This window comes from Rana temporaria, chromosome 5, assembly GCF_905171775.1.
Source record: "Rana temporaria chromosome 5, aRanTem1.1, whole genome shotgun sequence".
Lineage (NCBI taxonomy): Eukaryota > Metazoa > Chordata > Amphibia > Anura > Ranidae > Rana > Rana temporaria.
The window spans coordinates 210344201-210361384 of record NC_053493.1 but is presented as its reverse complement, the minus strand read 5'-3'; the positions used below and the strand labels follow the sequence as shown (position 1 = coordinate 210361384).

Genomic DNA, 17184 nt, shown 5'->3' with positions numbered 1-17184 from the left:
GCGTCAGTGTCTGGGGACTCCCGGATCACTGAGCTGGGTGTTCCTTGTGTAATGGGTATTTAGAAGCGGTGAGTCAGCACGCTGCCCGTGCCCCTGGACGACGTCACATATGACGAAACATACGTAGGAAGGAGAGGCGTGCTGACGTCACTGCAACAATCCACGTAGAGTCCCGGAAACTACGGGCCGTGGAAGCCGGCCGGCTACAACTATTTTGATACGCTTTTATTCATCCACAAAATGTGAGTGTATCCGTTTTTGTTTACTATGTAATACATTTTTACTTTAACTGGATTACGCTATGGGAGCCTGTTTTGTTTCCTTCCATCTGTATATGCGCTCTTGCTGAGCGGGTGAACTTAGATCTCACTAAGACACATATACCAGGAAGTGGAGGGATACTGCTGGGAGCCTCAAAGTGCATGAGATCTCCGTAAAAGGAAATCTATGAATTTGGTAAGCGGCAGTATATACGTTGGTGGAGGAAACCTTTTTCTTAATCTGAGAACTTCACTATTCTGGAGGTGTATTGCATGCTTTCCACGGATATCTCAATTGGAAAGGATTTTGCTCTATAAGAGACCACCAATTTTATCACTTGGACTTTTGATATATTTAAACGTTCACACTGTTTATTTATCACTTTTTAGCTTATTTTGTTATAACACGTGTGTTAAGAGACGATCTTAGTTCCCCATTGAGGGATCTCTCTCACTGTATCCGACACTATACGCAGTGACAGTTGTCACAGTGTTGCACTATATTTTCATTGTTTGATGTGTTTTTTACATATACTTCATTAGTGTTATTAGGCACATTTATATTTAGGTGTACACGGTCGCTATTCAGAGTACACTTTATTGCAGCGCAGCTATATTTACTCTATATTGTTTTTATTGTGTATATCTCAGCATAGTAGTTAATTACCATTTCACCTTATTAGACAGCGCAGTATGAACCATTCCACATAAGTGTCAAAGTAAACACCTAGGTGTTTACAGAAGTCCGTGAAGCCACGGAAAGCTAACCACTGAAGAGTTACAAAGTCTAAATTTATCAAGTTATCATTTAAGTATTGAAATACGGTATTTTGTAATAAGAACTTGAGTAGAAATGTGATCATCATTTGTATTCCCATATATATTTGATATTTAAAAGTATATCCATTTTGTGTGTATTAATCACAAAATATACCCGATATTATTTTACACTGTATTATTCTTAGTTAATAAAATATATATTTTTAGCATATCATTTGTGTCACTTGTCTTCAAAATAGCATGGATAAACAAACTTAAAATTACTGGGTTGCATTTGTGAAAAAAAAAAAAAAAAAAAAAAAAAAGGTAGAATCTCCCAAAACAAAGATTTGTATAATTTCATATACATTATTTTAATATTTCAGTATAAAACGGACATTGCTTTTTACATTATTCCTCACTTTGGTACAGCCATAGCACATACCGCAGGCATTAAAAAAAAAAAAAAAAGACTGTTCTTTCACACGGTGGGTCTATAATGTTCTTCACTATGCAGTTGTGTATTGTAGATGCTCTACTACAGGGGTGGCAAATTCAAATTCACCGGGGGCCGCATCAGCAGTATGGTTACCCTCAAAGGGCCGGGTGCGCTACGTATACAGTGCATGGGTCAGGATTGCGCTACGTATATAGTGCAGGCAGGCCCAGATTTACTCCCTTTGCTGCCCCAAGGCCGGGTCCTTCAATGCCGCCGCCCACCCCCCCCCCCCCCACACACACACACAATCACATGGGGGAATCCCCAGAGAGCCTCCCCTTACATCAAGGTCTCTAGAGAGCCTCCCTACTTACATCAGGGTCACTAGAGAGCCTCCCCTTACATCAGGGTCCCCAGAGAGCCCCCCTCTTACATCAGGGTCCCCAGAGAGCCCCCCTCTTACATTACTGTCGCCCAGAGGGCCCCTTCTTTATATTAGTGTCCCCAGAAAGCCCCCCTCTTACATCAGGGTCCCCAAACAGCTGACTCCCCCCTTGCAGAGGTTTCCCTGTACCTGGAAGGTGGGAGGCGGCGATCGGCAGCTCTATGGTGTCCACAGGCAGGGGGGGGGGGGGTCTCCCTGGGGCTTGTAGTTCTTCTCTGAATGTATACAGCAGAGAGGGGAGGTGCCTCTCTGACCCAGGCATAAGCAGTGTACAAGCAGAGTGAAAGTGAAACCAGATCGGCATTGTAAGCCTCATGCCTGCAGAACGAGCGGAGGAGGCAGGCACCAGTGGCATTGTAAGCCGTCTTGGCTGCAGAAAGGGAGGCGGAGACAGAGACCAGAGTGGCAGCATGAGACGCAGTGTTGGAGGCGGAGGGGCACAGAGTCAGTAAGGGGAATATGTAATGATTACATATTCCCCTTACTCTGTGCCGCTCCACCTCCAACGCTGCGTCTCAGGCTGCCGCCCTGTCTCCGCCTCCCTTTCTGCAGCCAAGACGGCTTACAATGCCACTCTGGTGCCCGCCTCCTCCTCCGCCCTGTCTCTGCCTCCACCTCCGCTTGTTCTACAATGTAATCAATGCATGCTCAGACTGGCCGCTTGCTAGCTAAAACCTGGCAAAATGAGGTGGCTGCTGTGCGGCCACATTACAAGGTCACGCGGGCCTTGTGTTTGCCACCCCTGCTCTACTATATATGAATTGGGGTTTCTCTGGTAGTATACTCCCAAGGTGCATGTCTGCCCTCAATATGGGCTAGTGTTTAATTATATTTCCCACTTTCTTATATTTTCTATTGTAGTCCAAATTACTACTAATGTGTAATCTGTATTCCACTTCTCTTCTGTTGGGGACAGGGAAGAAAGAAAGCACATGGCTCGATGAGGTGTCAGAGCGGCCTATGATTTAGTCTGTCAGAGGGATATCTTTCCTCAAAACTCTGAAAGGGATTGGCAGATGCCGGGAGCCGGAGTGCTCAGTCTTGCAAGCTTGCTCATTAATGGTGCAGAGGAAGGAGTCGGATGTGGTCTCTGGCCAGGACTACAGCCATACATCAGCGGCAGGCTGTAAAAGGTGTACCCCCTCGCTGGAGTGTGGCCTAAAAGAGTTTCTTTCTAGATTAAAATAAATATGTAGTATAGCACAGGAAGCCAATACCTTCATCCTTGCTTCAAATATGTAGATTCTGACTTACCTGGCTGCATATTGGTTTTAGGTCAATATCAGACTTGGAGACTGAAGCAAGGATGAGAACCACATGCCAGATGTTGTACCTTTATAAGCAAGTATTTCCTTAAAGAGCCAGTTTCAGTAATGCAATACTTACTGATGATGCTGCTGTGCACGGGATAAGAGAACCAGCAATGTGAATATGGCAAAAGCAGATCCAGGTGTGGACCAGCCAGCTACTGCAAATCCTGTCCATTCAGCAATTTCACCAAAGAAATTTGCACCAGAGACATAATCAAACAATCCGCCTATAAAATAAAGGGCAAATATGTTTTAACTATAAAATCAAATAATATTACTTATACCAACCCCCCCCCCCCCCCCCAACATACATTACAGTAATGAATTTATGCAACTGTGTTATACATGCCTATTAGAGAAATACCTGGGCAGTGTACAGTAATCCAGTGGCATTAGCTTTCATTATTTTTCTACTGATCTTACAGGTTAATATACTGCTGCCCACTGTTAATATACTGCTGCCCACTGTGGGAAAAAGGCCCTCAATCTTCCTCCCATAGGAAGAGATTGTGGCTTGGCGGGCTGTTGAGGTGTGTTAAACAAAACATCCCCTCTACCTTTGCCCTTGTGCCCGGCCCATTGTTTCTTGGGCCTGTTGTCTTTTTCTCTAGGACTTTGCTGCCTGCTTTGGCCACAACATTTTTTCCTGGCTGTCTGCTTTTTCTTGTTTTCTGGAAAGGCCTTTTTTTTTTTTTCTATCGGCCTTACGTTCCAGTGCCTCCAGCAGACCAGGGCCAAAAAGATGATCCCTGTTAGGGGAAGCCCACACAGGCGCAATTTAGAGGCTGCATCACCTGACCAGGTTTTAAGCCGAAGGCTTCTCCTGGCTGAATTCACTAAGGCCGAAGTCCTGGCTGTCATTCTTACCGACCCTACGGAAGAATCAGCTAAAAAACCCACTGCACTAAAAAGGAGAGGAAAAGATCTTAGAATCTGTTCCCTAGGGGTACCTGCCAACAGATGGGTTTGTATCTGTGTGAGCAATTCTTCCAGGTTTCTGGCTACACAAGTGGAGGCCAGAGCCGGTTTGAGATTTCCCATAGCTGAATCCCAGGCTCTGTGAAGAAGAATATCTCCTCTCTTGTCCATCTGGTCCTTAAGCGTGCCCATATTAAACGACAGGTCCAAATTTTTTGAAACTTTTGAAAGAGGTGCGTCTATTTTTGGATTTTTGTCCCACGGCTGCGCTGCATCCTCAAATGAAAACCTTTTTAGGCTACCAGAAAAAAAAAAAAAAAAAAAAAAAAAAAGTTCTCTCTCTGGATTTTCCCACTCCAGCTTGATAGTATCAAGGAGGGAACTGTGCACTGGAAAGACTTTAGATTTATTTTTGTGCAAACTTTTGTACATAAGGTCATGTTTAGACAATTGTATCTCCTCCTCTTCCATTTCAAGAGTTGTATAAATAGCCTTTAATAAGTTATCCACATCTTCCAAAGACAACTTAAACCTTGAGCCCCTAGAGCGGTGATATGCAATTAGCGGACCTCCAGCTGTTGCAAAACCACAAGTCCCATCATGCCTCTGCCTCTGGGTGTCATGCTTGTGGCTGTCAGAGTCTTTCTATGCCTCATGGGATTTGTAGTTCTGCAACAGCTGGAGGTCCGCTAATTGCATATCCCTGCCCTAGAGGATTCTCTATCCCTGGGCCCTGTATCTGACCCTGATTCTTCTGGAGAAGAACGGGTAGATCTGGCTTCAGCCTCAGAGTCTTCACTCTCCACACTCTGTTGCGGGATGCTACTAACTGCCTGTCGGTTTGAAGCTGGACCCTCTGTGGGAGCCAGAGATTTATCAATTAGAGTTTTGAAAGAGCTAAAAGTAGCTTTAAGCTCATCACTAACTGAAGTCAGTATTTTCTGGCATGAGGCTACCGGGTCATCTTTTACTAGGCCTGAAATACAGGAGCGGCAAACTGGTTAACTCCATGAGGAGCTCAGTTTACTTCCGCACACTGCACATATCTTTTTTGGTGGCTGCGCTTGGGCTGTCCTGAGTCTTGGCCTGCAAGAGAACAAATGACCCTGTAAATCTTCTGCAACATACCCTCCATTACACCCTGTGCAGGAGAAAAGAAAAATGTGCTCCCTTCACCTAGTCCCTGCAAGGGAAAAGACACTCACAGGCTGTGCAAGAAAGTACAAACACTTCAGGCTTACCTGTGAGGAGCTGGCGTTAGGGCTTGATTCCACTGCCTGTGCAGGTATCTCAAAAAGGAGTCCATCCTGCCCCTGTAGTGGTCCGCAGCCTTTGCTGGGTTTCACTTTTTAAACGACCAGCCTCCCAGCGTCCCTGTTCGCGCCGTTTTAGAGACCGGAACTAGCGTCTCCGCCGCCCGTCGATGACGTTGCACGCCCTGGAAGTGACCCCTCCGGGAACTTCCTGTGAGCCAGCTTGGAACGCAAGTCCTGCCCATCCCTGCGCGTGGCTTCCTCCTTCCCCTGCATGTTCTAGCCTGGCTGTACTGACAGGGAAACAAGCCGATACCGCCGCTGCAACAGCAGGAAACCATGCGGTTTTGCAGGGGGGAGCTCAGATGCCATGACGGTACTGACATTCCCCATGTACCGAGAAGCAGGGACAGCAGCCACAAACCAACTCCCCCGGTGGATGTGCCGCTCTGGGACCAAGGAAGAGGTAGGAAAAAAACTCACCCAATGCTCATGGAGCCATGCTCCTAAAACCTAGGGGAACCAGTTCCAGGAACCATGTTACCCCCCCATCCGGAGGAAACACAAATACTGACATGGGGCCTGGAGGACCGTCTTTTTATCTGGTGGGGGTAACATGTTTCCTGTCCTGCTAGGAGGAGCCCTAGGTCTCATGGGCTGTCCTGGAAGACGCTTGGGAGAAAACTGTTTAACATTAATGCTGGTTTCTAGATATCAATTGGGCATTTAGATCATATTTAAATATAAAAAGAATCATTTATTGGGGCTTACAAGCTAGTTCAGTACTGGGTATGGATTTTGATTACGCCGTTTAGGGATAAGGGGGGGGGGGGGGGCTATATTTGGCAATGAATTGTGAGTGGCATACAAGTCTTTTGCCTCCATCAATTCTGCTGCGAGTGAATACTGAGGTAGTCTGTAGGATAACAGAAAATGGGGTAGGAGACATAGCCGCCCCCCCAACCTCCACTTCAGACAACAGAGGTAACTATCCCATGTAAACTTAGCTCCTGCCTCTGGTGGCCATTTCTCATTTTGCACTACATGAACCCAGCAGCACAAAGGTTTATCCAAATCTAGGTATATATATATATATATATATATATATATATATATATATATATATATATATATATATATATACATATACACATACATACATACATACACACCATAAAGAAAACATTTCTATAGGGCATTTTTTTTTTTATAAAATATACTGTGCCTTTAGGCACGCAATTGTCTTTTGTCCAGATAATTAAAGCGGAGTTCCGGACACAATTTCACTTGTTAAATATAAATACCCCTGTAATATACAAGCTTAATGTATTCTAGTAAAGTTAGTCTGTAAACTAAGGTCCGTTTTGTTAGGTTGTTACAGCATTTAGACACTTTATAAAATATAAATTGACTGGGGCCATCTTAAGTGTGGGCATCATGAAGCCAGACTGTATGACTTCCTGGATTTCAGCCTTGCAAATCTCGCACATGCTCAGTGCTGCACAAGCAGTGTCAGATCAGGTTTCAGCACCTGTGCTGTCCAAGTCACATGATTCTTTGAGACTGGGGAGTGCACAGACTCCTGCAAAGTTACATTCCCAGGAGTCTTTGCAGTGTAGGTTAGGAAGCTTAAGCACCTAGGTGCAGGAAGTGGGAAGATTAACTATTCTGCCTAGCAACAAAACTTTGAAGGCATCTAAAAAGAAAATGTTTTTTTTCCGTAAAGGACTAATGACATTTTTTTAAAACTACTGATGTAATGTTATATTTATGGGTGGAACTCCACTTTAACACCGTAACAAAAACGCCCATGAATTTGTATTTTCACCTGACAACTATAGAAATTGTGCATTTAACACTAATGGGCAGTTTACAAACTTTCCTGGTCCTATAGCACATACCTAATTCCTATTAACTACAAACAAAAACATACCAACCTTGGGTGGCTACTTACCATGGGGTATTTTGTAGCCCGACTCCCCAGGTTTTCTCAAATTCCGTAGTATGTGGTCGGAATAAATATTAATAGACATTCCACAGAAAAACAGTGCCAAACCTAATAAAAAATAAAATGGTGTTAGGAAGATGTTTTTAAGTTTGAAAAAAAAAAAAAAAAAAAAAAAAAACACACACACACACACACAAACACACACACACACACAGGCTGCTAAATTGATTATAAATAAAAGAGCTGCCCGGAGGACAAACTAATGATAAACAGCAGTCCTATAAAATGACGTGCCAATATAGCATATTAGTCAATTGGGTCATAAAAGGACCATCGGCTAAAACAGTCCAAAAGTCCAATATGAAGACACAACAGTGCTTGTAAAAACGAAGTGCCCACCACCGTATAACAAATGGCCGCTTACCAGAAGCAAGCCAAAAAGCGCAGTTGGCTATAAACTAGCCGCGGCCTTTGGCTTGCGTGCAGTGTGTTGATAGGACTCAGAACCCAGTGTGGACACCCAAGACACTTCTCCAATATAACCTGTGATCGTATGCTATATTGCAAGATAATAAAAGAAGACAACAGGTTTTCAAGATAAAACCGCGACTTGATTGCCTGTCTCTAGGGATAGAAACGCCGCAGGAGATCTGGGTATCCGTCACAGTGATTCTCCTTTCGGCTCCCGGCTGCATTTCTCATGAGATATGAAAAAGTTGAGCGGCTGACAAGGAAGAGCATGAGGAGATTGTGGCTGCACTGGACACAGATGGTAGATGGTTTCCCAGTTGGCTTCCTCCCCTCTAACAGCTGGATACCCAGATCTCCTGCAGCGTTTCTCTCCCTGTACCGGTCTTGTCCTCCTTAAAGCGGGGGTTCACCCTTAGAGGACACTTTTTCCCCTTAGATTCCTGCTCGTTTTCTCTAGGGGAATCGGCTATTTGTTTTAAAATATGTGCAGTACTTACCCGTTTACGAGATGCATCCTCTCCGTCACTTCCGGGTATGGGCTGCGGGAATGGGCGTTCCTTCTTGATTGACAGTCTTCCGAGAGGCTTCCGACGGTCGCATCCATCGCATCACGATTTTCCGAAAGAAGCCGAACGTCGGTGCGCAGGCGCAGTATAGAGCCGCACCGACGTTCGGCTTCTTTCGGCTACGAGTGACGTGATGGATGCGACCGTCGGAAGCCTCTCGGAAGACTGTCAATCAAGAAGGAACGCCCGCTCCCGAAGACCCATACCCGGAAGCGACGGAAGAAGATGCATCTCGAAAACGGGTAAGTACTGCTCATATTTTAATACAAATAGCCGATTCCCCTAGACCGAACGAGCAGCAATCTAAGGGGAGAAAAAAAAAATTTAACAAATGGGTGAACTCCCGCTTTAAGACCGGTACAAAAAAAACAAAACCGGTGTGTGTGTGTGTGTGTGTGTGTGTGTGTGTGTGTGTGTGTGTGTGTGTGTGTGTGTGTGTGTGTGTGTGTGTGTGTGTGTGTGTGTATCCCACCATTGCTGCTGCCTTTGTCTATTGATTTTTTAATTAGATTTTTTTATTTTTGTTTTACCGCAGTTTTTTCTATTTATACATTTATAATTAGCTTGTCATCAAATACTGCACATTTCAACCAATTACTAATCAATTGCAATTTATCTTTTAATGTATTAAATCCATTTACTTTATTTTTAAATCTACCCATAAAATTGACTGAGCTTTGGCGGTTGAAAACACCCAGCCAATTTACTAATGAAAAATTTGATCAATCACTTTTGAATGTAATAGCAATCTAAAGCTTTGGAAGTGTCAGAAATTGCTACATGCATGGTGAGTAGTGGCCTTAGCTGTGTATGCTATTATTTTGTTATGATCTTTCCCTGCCACATCAGTTATGTCAGCTTAGTGTCTGTCTGGCTGTAAAGACCTATTGGTTTGTCAATTGATAGCCGACACTCTGGGCTGCTGGAGAAAACTACAACTGTCAATTAACAAAGCCTTTAAATGTTCTTAATGCAATCCTGATAGGTCCTTTGTTTATTGATTTGTTATCAGCACTAAGCCTAAGGCCCCTTTCACACTTATACGACACGACAGTCGTACGACTGTGGATCCGACTTCGCCCTGTGACTTGAAGTCTGACATGCACCTGACTTAATGAACAGGGATCAGACTTTGATCCCCGACATAACCAGACACTGTTTAGTATGAATCTTTTAGGGGGAACTTCACACTCCTCCAAGAGCATACCAGGCCCTTCGGTCTGGTATGAATTTTAAGGGGCACCCCCACACCAAAAAAAAAAAAAAAAAAAAACTGTGGCCCCCCCCCCCCCCAAAATCCCTACCAGACCCTTATCCGAACACATAGCCCGGCAGGTCAGGAAAGGAGGTGGAGACAAGCGAGCACCCCTGAACCGTACCAGGCCTCATGCCCTCAACATGGGGGCAGGTGGGTGCATTGGGGCAGGGGGACCCCCCCACCCCAAAGCACCTTGTCCCCATGTTGATGAGGACAAGGGCCTCTTCCCGACAACCCTGGCCATTGGTTGTCAGGGAGCTTATGGGAATCCGGAAGCCCCCTTTAACAAGGGGGGGCCCCAGATGTTGGCTTCCCACTCTATGTGAAAGAGTATGGGGTACATTGTAACTGTATTCACCAAAAAAAAAAAATATATAAAAAAATAAAAGTGTCAACAGTCCACAGGTTTTTAAAGTAATTAAGCAGCTCCGAGATCTCTGCCGACTTCTTCTCCCCTCTCCAGGTCTTCTCCCTCTTATGGCGACGTCTTCTACCTCCTCTGTTAATGTCATTTCCCCGCTGATGTCTTCTAGCCCTCTCTGGTTCTTCTACCTCTGTCTGCCGTCTTCTGCCTCTGTCGGGTCTTCTCCCTCTGTTCTTCCAAGATTGACACAACGATTTCTCTCCCGCTCTAATGCTGGGTGCGCGGTGTGGAAAAGAGTGTTGTGTCAAAAAATTGGAAAAATAACAAAACAGAGGAAGAAGACAGTGGACAGAGGGAGAAGAACGGAAGTGGGCTAGAAGACATCAGCAAAGACCCAGAGAGGGGAGAAGAACCGGCAGAGGTAGAAGACATCAGCGGAGGAGGCAAAAGACGTCGCCAAAAGAGGGAGAAGTCTAAAGAGATCCCGGAGCTGCCAAATAAACCCCATACTCATTCACAAGGGTTGGGGGGCCAGGATCTGGGGGCCCCCCTCTTGGTAAATGGGGGCTTCCAGATTCCGATAAGCTACCCGCCTGCAGATCCAGACAACCAAAGGCCAGGGTTGTCGGGAAGAGGCCCTTGTCCTCAACATGGGGACAAGGTGCTTTGGGGTGGGGGCGCAGGCCCCCCTGCCCCAAAGCTCCCACCCATGTCGAGGGCATGTGGCCTTGGCATACGTTTCCGGGAGCGCGCTCACTCATTCCCATCCACTTTCCTGACCTGCCGGACTGTGTGTTCGGCTAAGGGTCCGGTAGGGATTTTGGGTGGGAGCCCCCATGCAGTTTTTGACGTGGGGGTGCCCCTTAAAATTCATACAAGACGGAAGGGCCTGGTATGCTCTTGGAGGGGGAACCCATGCCGTTTTTTTTTTTTTTTTTGGCGTTGACTTACCCTTCAAGATCACCACATGCCAAAGTCGTATCAGTTAAGACAGTGATCCGACTTCAGTGATATTCACTGGGCTGAAGTAGGATCAAACTTGGACCAAAGTAGTGCAGGGACTACTTTGAAGTTGTCATTGGAAATCATGGGGAATAACTTGTCCTTCGACTTTGCAGTCCCAATCTGAAGTCGTACAAGTGTGAAAGGGTCCCAAGGCCGGTCATATACGGCGTGTGGTTGCAGGAAAGAAAATCACGTATTTGAGGAACCCCCTTGTGCAGAGCCATTGGGACTGTATGATATTTAATTTTTATTTTTGATGGTTGAACGGATGGACTTTTTTCAACCTGACAAACTATGTAATCGTGTTCTACCGTGGGGGAGTAGCTGTCCCCGCTGGGAGAACACATTGATAATTGCTAGTGGCTATAAGGGCCGCAAGCAATAATTGCATGTAAAATCCGGCAGGCTGGTTGTACCCAGGTTGATTGCTCAACTTGGGTACATTCAGCCTGCCCATACATGGTACTAATCTCGACCAGTTCCTGCTGAACGGCCGAGATTCAAACTGTTTTACTCTGACTTGAAGAGAATAAACAAACAATCAAGTAATAGTGTCGGTTCACACTACAGCGACATGAAAGTCGGCACGACTTTGCGAGGCAACTTCAAGTCGCCTCCAGGACGGGCAACTTTGCCAGTGGCAAATCAAACAATAATCAGCTCTGTGGTAGGGAGGGGTTTGCCTGAAAAAACGTTTTTCTCTTCCTGTAAAGTTGCTTCAGTTATGACAGTGATCCGACTTTGGAGGTGACTTCCATTGAAAATCAATGGGTACAAGTCGGCTAAAAGTTGTACAGGAACCTTTTCTGAAGTCGGAGCGACTTCAGTAGTGTGCATTAAGACGGCTCTCATTCACTTTAATGTAATTTCTCATGTTGGGCGACACAAGTTGGATAGTGTGAACGGGCACTTAGGTTGCACTATTATATAAACAAAAAATAACAAACAAAAAAAACAAACAAAAAAAAAAAAATTTATTTATATATATATATATATATATATATATATATATATATATATATATATATATATATATATATATATATATATATATATATATATATATATATATATATATATATATATATATATATATATAGTGGTTATCTAAATTATTACAAAATGCCCACAGGTGGCTGGTTCTCTTTAGAGTACAACTCAAGCCAAAACTATTCTAGTTTTGTATAGAGTAAATACTTCTGTCAAGTTTTGAAATGATGTCCATGGCCCTGTTTGTTACCCAATTTCCTGTCTCGTTGACAGTAGGACAATAAATGTGGGGAACAGCCATCATTGGAACATAAAGACACAGGCAATAACAATGACCTGACAGAAGGTTGTAACTCTGCCCCATTTAAGAATAACAAAGCAAAAGCAAACATGTATTATGTTGCAGCTTACCAATTCTTAAATGTAATGGTTACATTAATTTCTGGTTTAGGCTTTCCTTCCAATTTCATCTGGTGATCCAGCCAGTATGTTTGTTTCTAAACAGAACAAGCTCTTTTGCAGTTACAGGGATGAGCCAAACCATTTACTGGTAAGTCTCATTTGTTGGTTTTTATTCAAACAGTAAAAGCTTTACCTGCAATAAATCGTGGGTCATGTGTCCAACCAGAGGGGAATGTAGAATGCTTGCACAAGTAACTGCTTTGTAAGTATCCATTATAACAACAGAAAATGAATGCAAGAGCAAAGGGAAGGAGCGGTGTAGGCTTTCCTCCACGAATCAAAACCGGAAAAATGAGTGTCCTGTGGAAACATGATCAGAAATGTATATCCTTCAACATCTGCTGTACTGTAAAAATTCCAAGCTTTCAGTTTATTTTTCTAAATAACAGAATGGATTTGATTTAAATCACGATTTGAATCACTAGTAAAAAGGCTTGATTTAAATCATAATTTTTAAAGAGCAACTGTCATCTCTCTCCTGCAGTGGCTCCTTCGCCGACTCACCGACAGTCCCATTCGCTTGGGACCGCTAGTAATGCGGCAGTGACACAAGGTGAGGGACATGGCGGCAGCAGGTGAGTGGGTGCCCACCAACAGGCGCTGCCATGATGGATCTGAAATGACAGGTGCTCTTTAAAAGTAAGGACTCATTCTTGTTGGTAGCTAGAATTAAAATATTTTCAAACAAAATGAAGGTTTCCTATTTAAAACAACAAGCTGTCAGGTTAGTAAAACAGCAATATCAGAACCGATTCAATCATACCAGTTTGTAATGTACATAGATTTGCAACACAATGAAATAAAGGAATATTCTTGAACTTTGTTTTATATCATGGTTACTGTGAAATTGTGTGAATGTATCAATGCAGCGCATGTTATCTCAGCTTGCATTCAGTAAATGAGTTTACTAAAAATGTAAATATTGCAGAATACAGGTATATAGCCTCATGCTACATAACTAAGCTCAATTTCATGCTGAATAAACTAAATTATTAATGCATCTTAAATAGAAAACTATCTTTAAATAGATTTGTTACTCCAAAAGCATTTTATTAACTACTTCAGACCTGGGCCATAGTAAAAAGATGGCCTCCAGGTGGTTCTATAAATACGGGAGGCCGTCTTTTTACGACCTCGGGTCCTCCGGCCACTGGGGGGCGCGTCACCTCGATGCCGATGCGCGTGCCTGGCGGCCGCGATGTCCGCCGGGTACCGCGATCAGCAGTTTTAGAGCAGGGACGTGGAGCTCTGTGTGTACATTCTACATATTTTTGGTAAAAAAAAAAAAAATAGAAAACTATCTTTAGATAGATTTGTTACTCCAAAAGCATTTTATTAACTACTTCTGATGGTTAGTTCTACTTCCTAAAAGCAGACAGATTACAAAGCCCTTCCATTGCCCTTTGACACTCAGTTGAGTTTAAAAGTAGGAGTACACCCACCAGTCAATCCAAGGCTGGCCATACATTATACAAATTTTCCTTTAGATTTACCAAAACCATATAATATGAGGTCAAACCTAAACAAAAACTTTCAAATCATATGTAGTGAAGCAGGTCCTTGCACTATATAGTAAAAAGTCAAATCTAAAAAAAAGGAAATTAAAATATATAATGTATGGCCAACTTAAGGGAGAACTCAAAGATCAATAAATACCTGAAGCCTTGCACACAATAATGCCCTGTACACACACAAGTAGACTTTCCGTCGGAAAAAAGTTGGATGGTTTTTCCGATTGAATTCCGCTTAAGCTTGCATACACAGTCACACAAAAGTTAGGAACGCGTTGACGTACAACACTACGACGAGGCGAGAAAAAGAAGTTGAATGCTTTCGAGAATGCGTTGAATTGCTTCCAAGCACGTGTGTTATTTTCCCGTCGGAATTCCATACAGAATGACAGATTTTCCAATAGGAATTCCCCCCCCCCCCCCCCCATCGGAAAAATTGAAAACCTGCTCTCAAACTTTTGCTGGCGGAAATTCCTACAGCAAAAGTCTTATGGAGCATACACGGTCCGAATTGCCGATGAAAAGCTCACATCAGACTTTTGTTGGCGGAAATTTTGCTTGTGTGTACGGGGCATACGTTTTCTTTTGTTCAACCCAGCGGGCTGAACGAAAAAAAAAAAAAAAAAAAAATAAAATTATTATATATATATATATATATCATTTATTAACTAAAAACTAAAAAACAACCTGCAGTTCACAATATGCAGTTCAGTTTTGGGCACCAGTTCTCAAAAAGGATATCGGAGAACTGGAGAAAGTGCAGAGAAGGGCAACCAAACTGATAAGAGGCATGGAGGAGCTCAGCTTAGAAGAACTAAATTGATTCACTCTTGAGAAGAGGAGAATAAGGGGAGATATGATCAACATGTACAAATATATAAGAGGTCCATATAGTGAACTTGGTGTTAAATTATTCACTTTACGGTCAACACTGAGGACAAGGGGGCACTCTTTACATCTAGAGGAAAAGAGATTTCACCTCCAAATACGGAAAGGTTTTTTCACAGTAAGAGCTGTGAAAATGTGGAACAGACTCCCTCCAGAGGTGGTTCTGGCCAGCTCAGTAGATTGCTTTAAAGCGGATCTCCACTCTAAAGTGGAGTCCCGCTGATCGGCACCCTCCCCCCCTCCGGTGTCACATTTGACACCTTTCAGGGGGGAGGGGGGTGCAGATACCTGTCTACAGACAGGTATCTGCACCCACTTCCGGCCCTACGATACGGGCAAAGGACGGGTTTTTTCCTTACCTTCCGTCCGTCCCCCGTTGTATGCTGGGAACACTCGGCTCCCAGCACACAGCGGGAGCCAATCGGCGGGCGCAGCGCGACTCGCGCATGCGCCGTAGGGAACCGGGCAGTGAAGCCGGAGCGCTTCACTTCCTGGTTCCCTCACCGTGGATGGAGGGGGGAGCAGCAGGGTGACGAGCGATCGGCTCGTCATCTGCTGCGATCACCGCTGGACTCCAGGACAGGTAAGTGTCCTTATATTAAAAGTCAGCAGCTGCAGTATTTGTAGCTGCTGGCTTTTAATATATTTTTGGGGTGGCACATCCGCTTTAAGAAAGGCCTGGATACTTTCCTAAATGTACATAAAATAACTGAGTACTAAGATTTGCAGGTAAAGTTGATCCAGGGTAAATCCGATTGCCTCTCGGGGGGATCAGGAAGGAATTTTTTCCCCTGCTGTAGCAAATTGGATCATGCTCTGCTGGGGTTTTTATGCCTTCCTCTGGATCAACTGTGGGTATGGAGTTGGGTGTATAGGATTGTACTGTGTTTTTTATTTTTTGTGGTTGAACTGGATGGACTTGTGTCTTTTTTCAACCTGACTGACTAACTATGTAAGCTGAGGAGTTGATGGGAAGTTGTGTAGCTCAATCCTATATGGTTTACCTAGAACAATTTTAATTGCCAACAGATTTGAGGGTGCAGGTCGTGAACAGTAAGATACTGAGCTGTCAAATTAAATAAAAGGAGAAGTAAGAGTAGGAGAGGAAGAAAGTATGTGGAGGTTGTTTGAATCAGCTACCATGGCAGGAGAACAGATCCATCAAATGTAGGCGGTAGGTAGCATTTTATTCATGGGTACCATGTTTAAGATTTAGGGATTTGGTCTCATTTACCGTAATAGCCACCATTTTGGCGAGAGACATGGTAACATTTATTTTACGCTTCCTCTCAGCCATTACCAAAGTAGGGGATTTCCATGCCCTTGCCAATGTTTGTTTTGCAGCCAAAAGGAGTTGAACAAAAAATTTGAATTGCGTAAGTGTTAAGCAATCTAGTTTCAAATTAAGTAATGCCGCAAATGGGTCTGGGCGTATCAACATTTGAAAAATTCAGGAGGCAATTTAAAAAAAAAAAGTCTTTCCAAAAGGTTTGGGCTATCGGACAGGTCCACCAAATATGTAGATGCATTCCTAATTCCGAGCAGCCATGAAAACAGAGCAGAGTGAGTGGGCCCATGTTTGGCCACTCTAGCTGGTAAAAGGTACCAACACGTTAAGACTTTATAATTGGCTTCCATTGCCGGAATGTTAGGCGAGGATGATTTAGTTACCGACCAGATCCCAGACCAATCAGCATTATCAAGGGTTCGCCCCAGGTCCTCCTCATCTCCGGATGTAGGTTGGTTTGTCCAAGTTAGGATTAACTAGAAATTGGGTGTAGAGGGATGAAATCATTCCTCTGGAATGAGGGTGTTTCTTGCATATAGATTCGAAGTTGGAAAGTTGGGTCAAGGGAGTGTCCGTTTATAAAAGGTGTAAAAAAAGAAAAAAAAATTGGATTGAGAGGTACCTGAACAGTTCCGAGTTTGGCATGTCATAGATCTCACAGAGAGTTGGGAGCCGGCAGGTTTCTATTGAACCAGCAGATACTTGGCCCGTGAGTACCCCACTTAAACAGTCCCAGTCACTGTCCATTAAAGACGGTGTTCACACAGAGGAGTCCAGCATGATCAAGTCACTTTAAAATTTTGGAATTCTAAGCAACCTTTCCATTGAAACAAATAGATGGAAATTCTGGTTGCCTAGTTGTTCCAAGTGGCATCTTCCTCAAATAAATATGGATTTTCAATGGAAGCAGTGTTTGATATTCTAGAATGAATACATGGTTTGTGGAGTGTTAAAGAACATGTAAACCCAACATTTCATATTCTTAGTATGGGTCTGTTCTTTTACATGCACTTGTATTAAAATGTATGCTGTTATCTTTGTATTTCTTT

The 17184-nt window shown here is 43.7% G+C and overlaps 1 protein-coding gene across 2 annotated transcripts in view; it reads right to left on the bottom strand.

Moving 5' to 3' along the window:
* SRD5A1 (steroid 5 alpha-reductase 1) overlaps nucleotides 1–17184 on the bottom strand; it is a 93591-nt gene that overhangs the window by 70745 nt on the left and 5662 nt on the right. For both annotated transcript variants that reach the window (XM_040353526.1, XM_040353527.1), the window contains exons 2-4: nucleotides 12582–12748; nucleotides 7339–7440; nucleotides 3290–3440 (exon numbers count right to left, since the gene is read on the bottom strand). In XM_040353526.1, the coding sequence (XP_040209460.1) occupies nucleotides 3290–3440; nucleotides 7339–7440; nucleotides 12582–12748 (420 nt within the window). The remainder of the gene's footprint in view (nucleotides 1–3289; nucleotides 3441–7338; nucleotides 7441–12581; nucleotides 12749–17184) is intronic.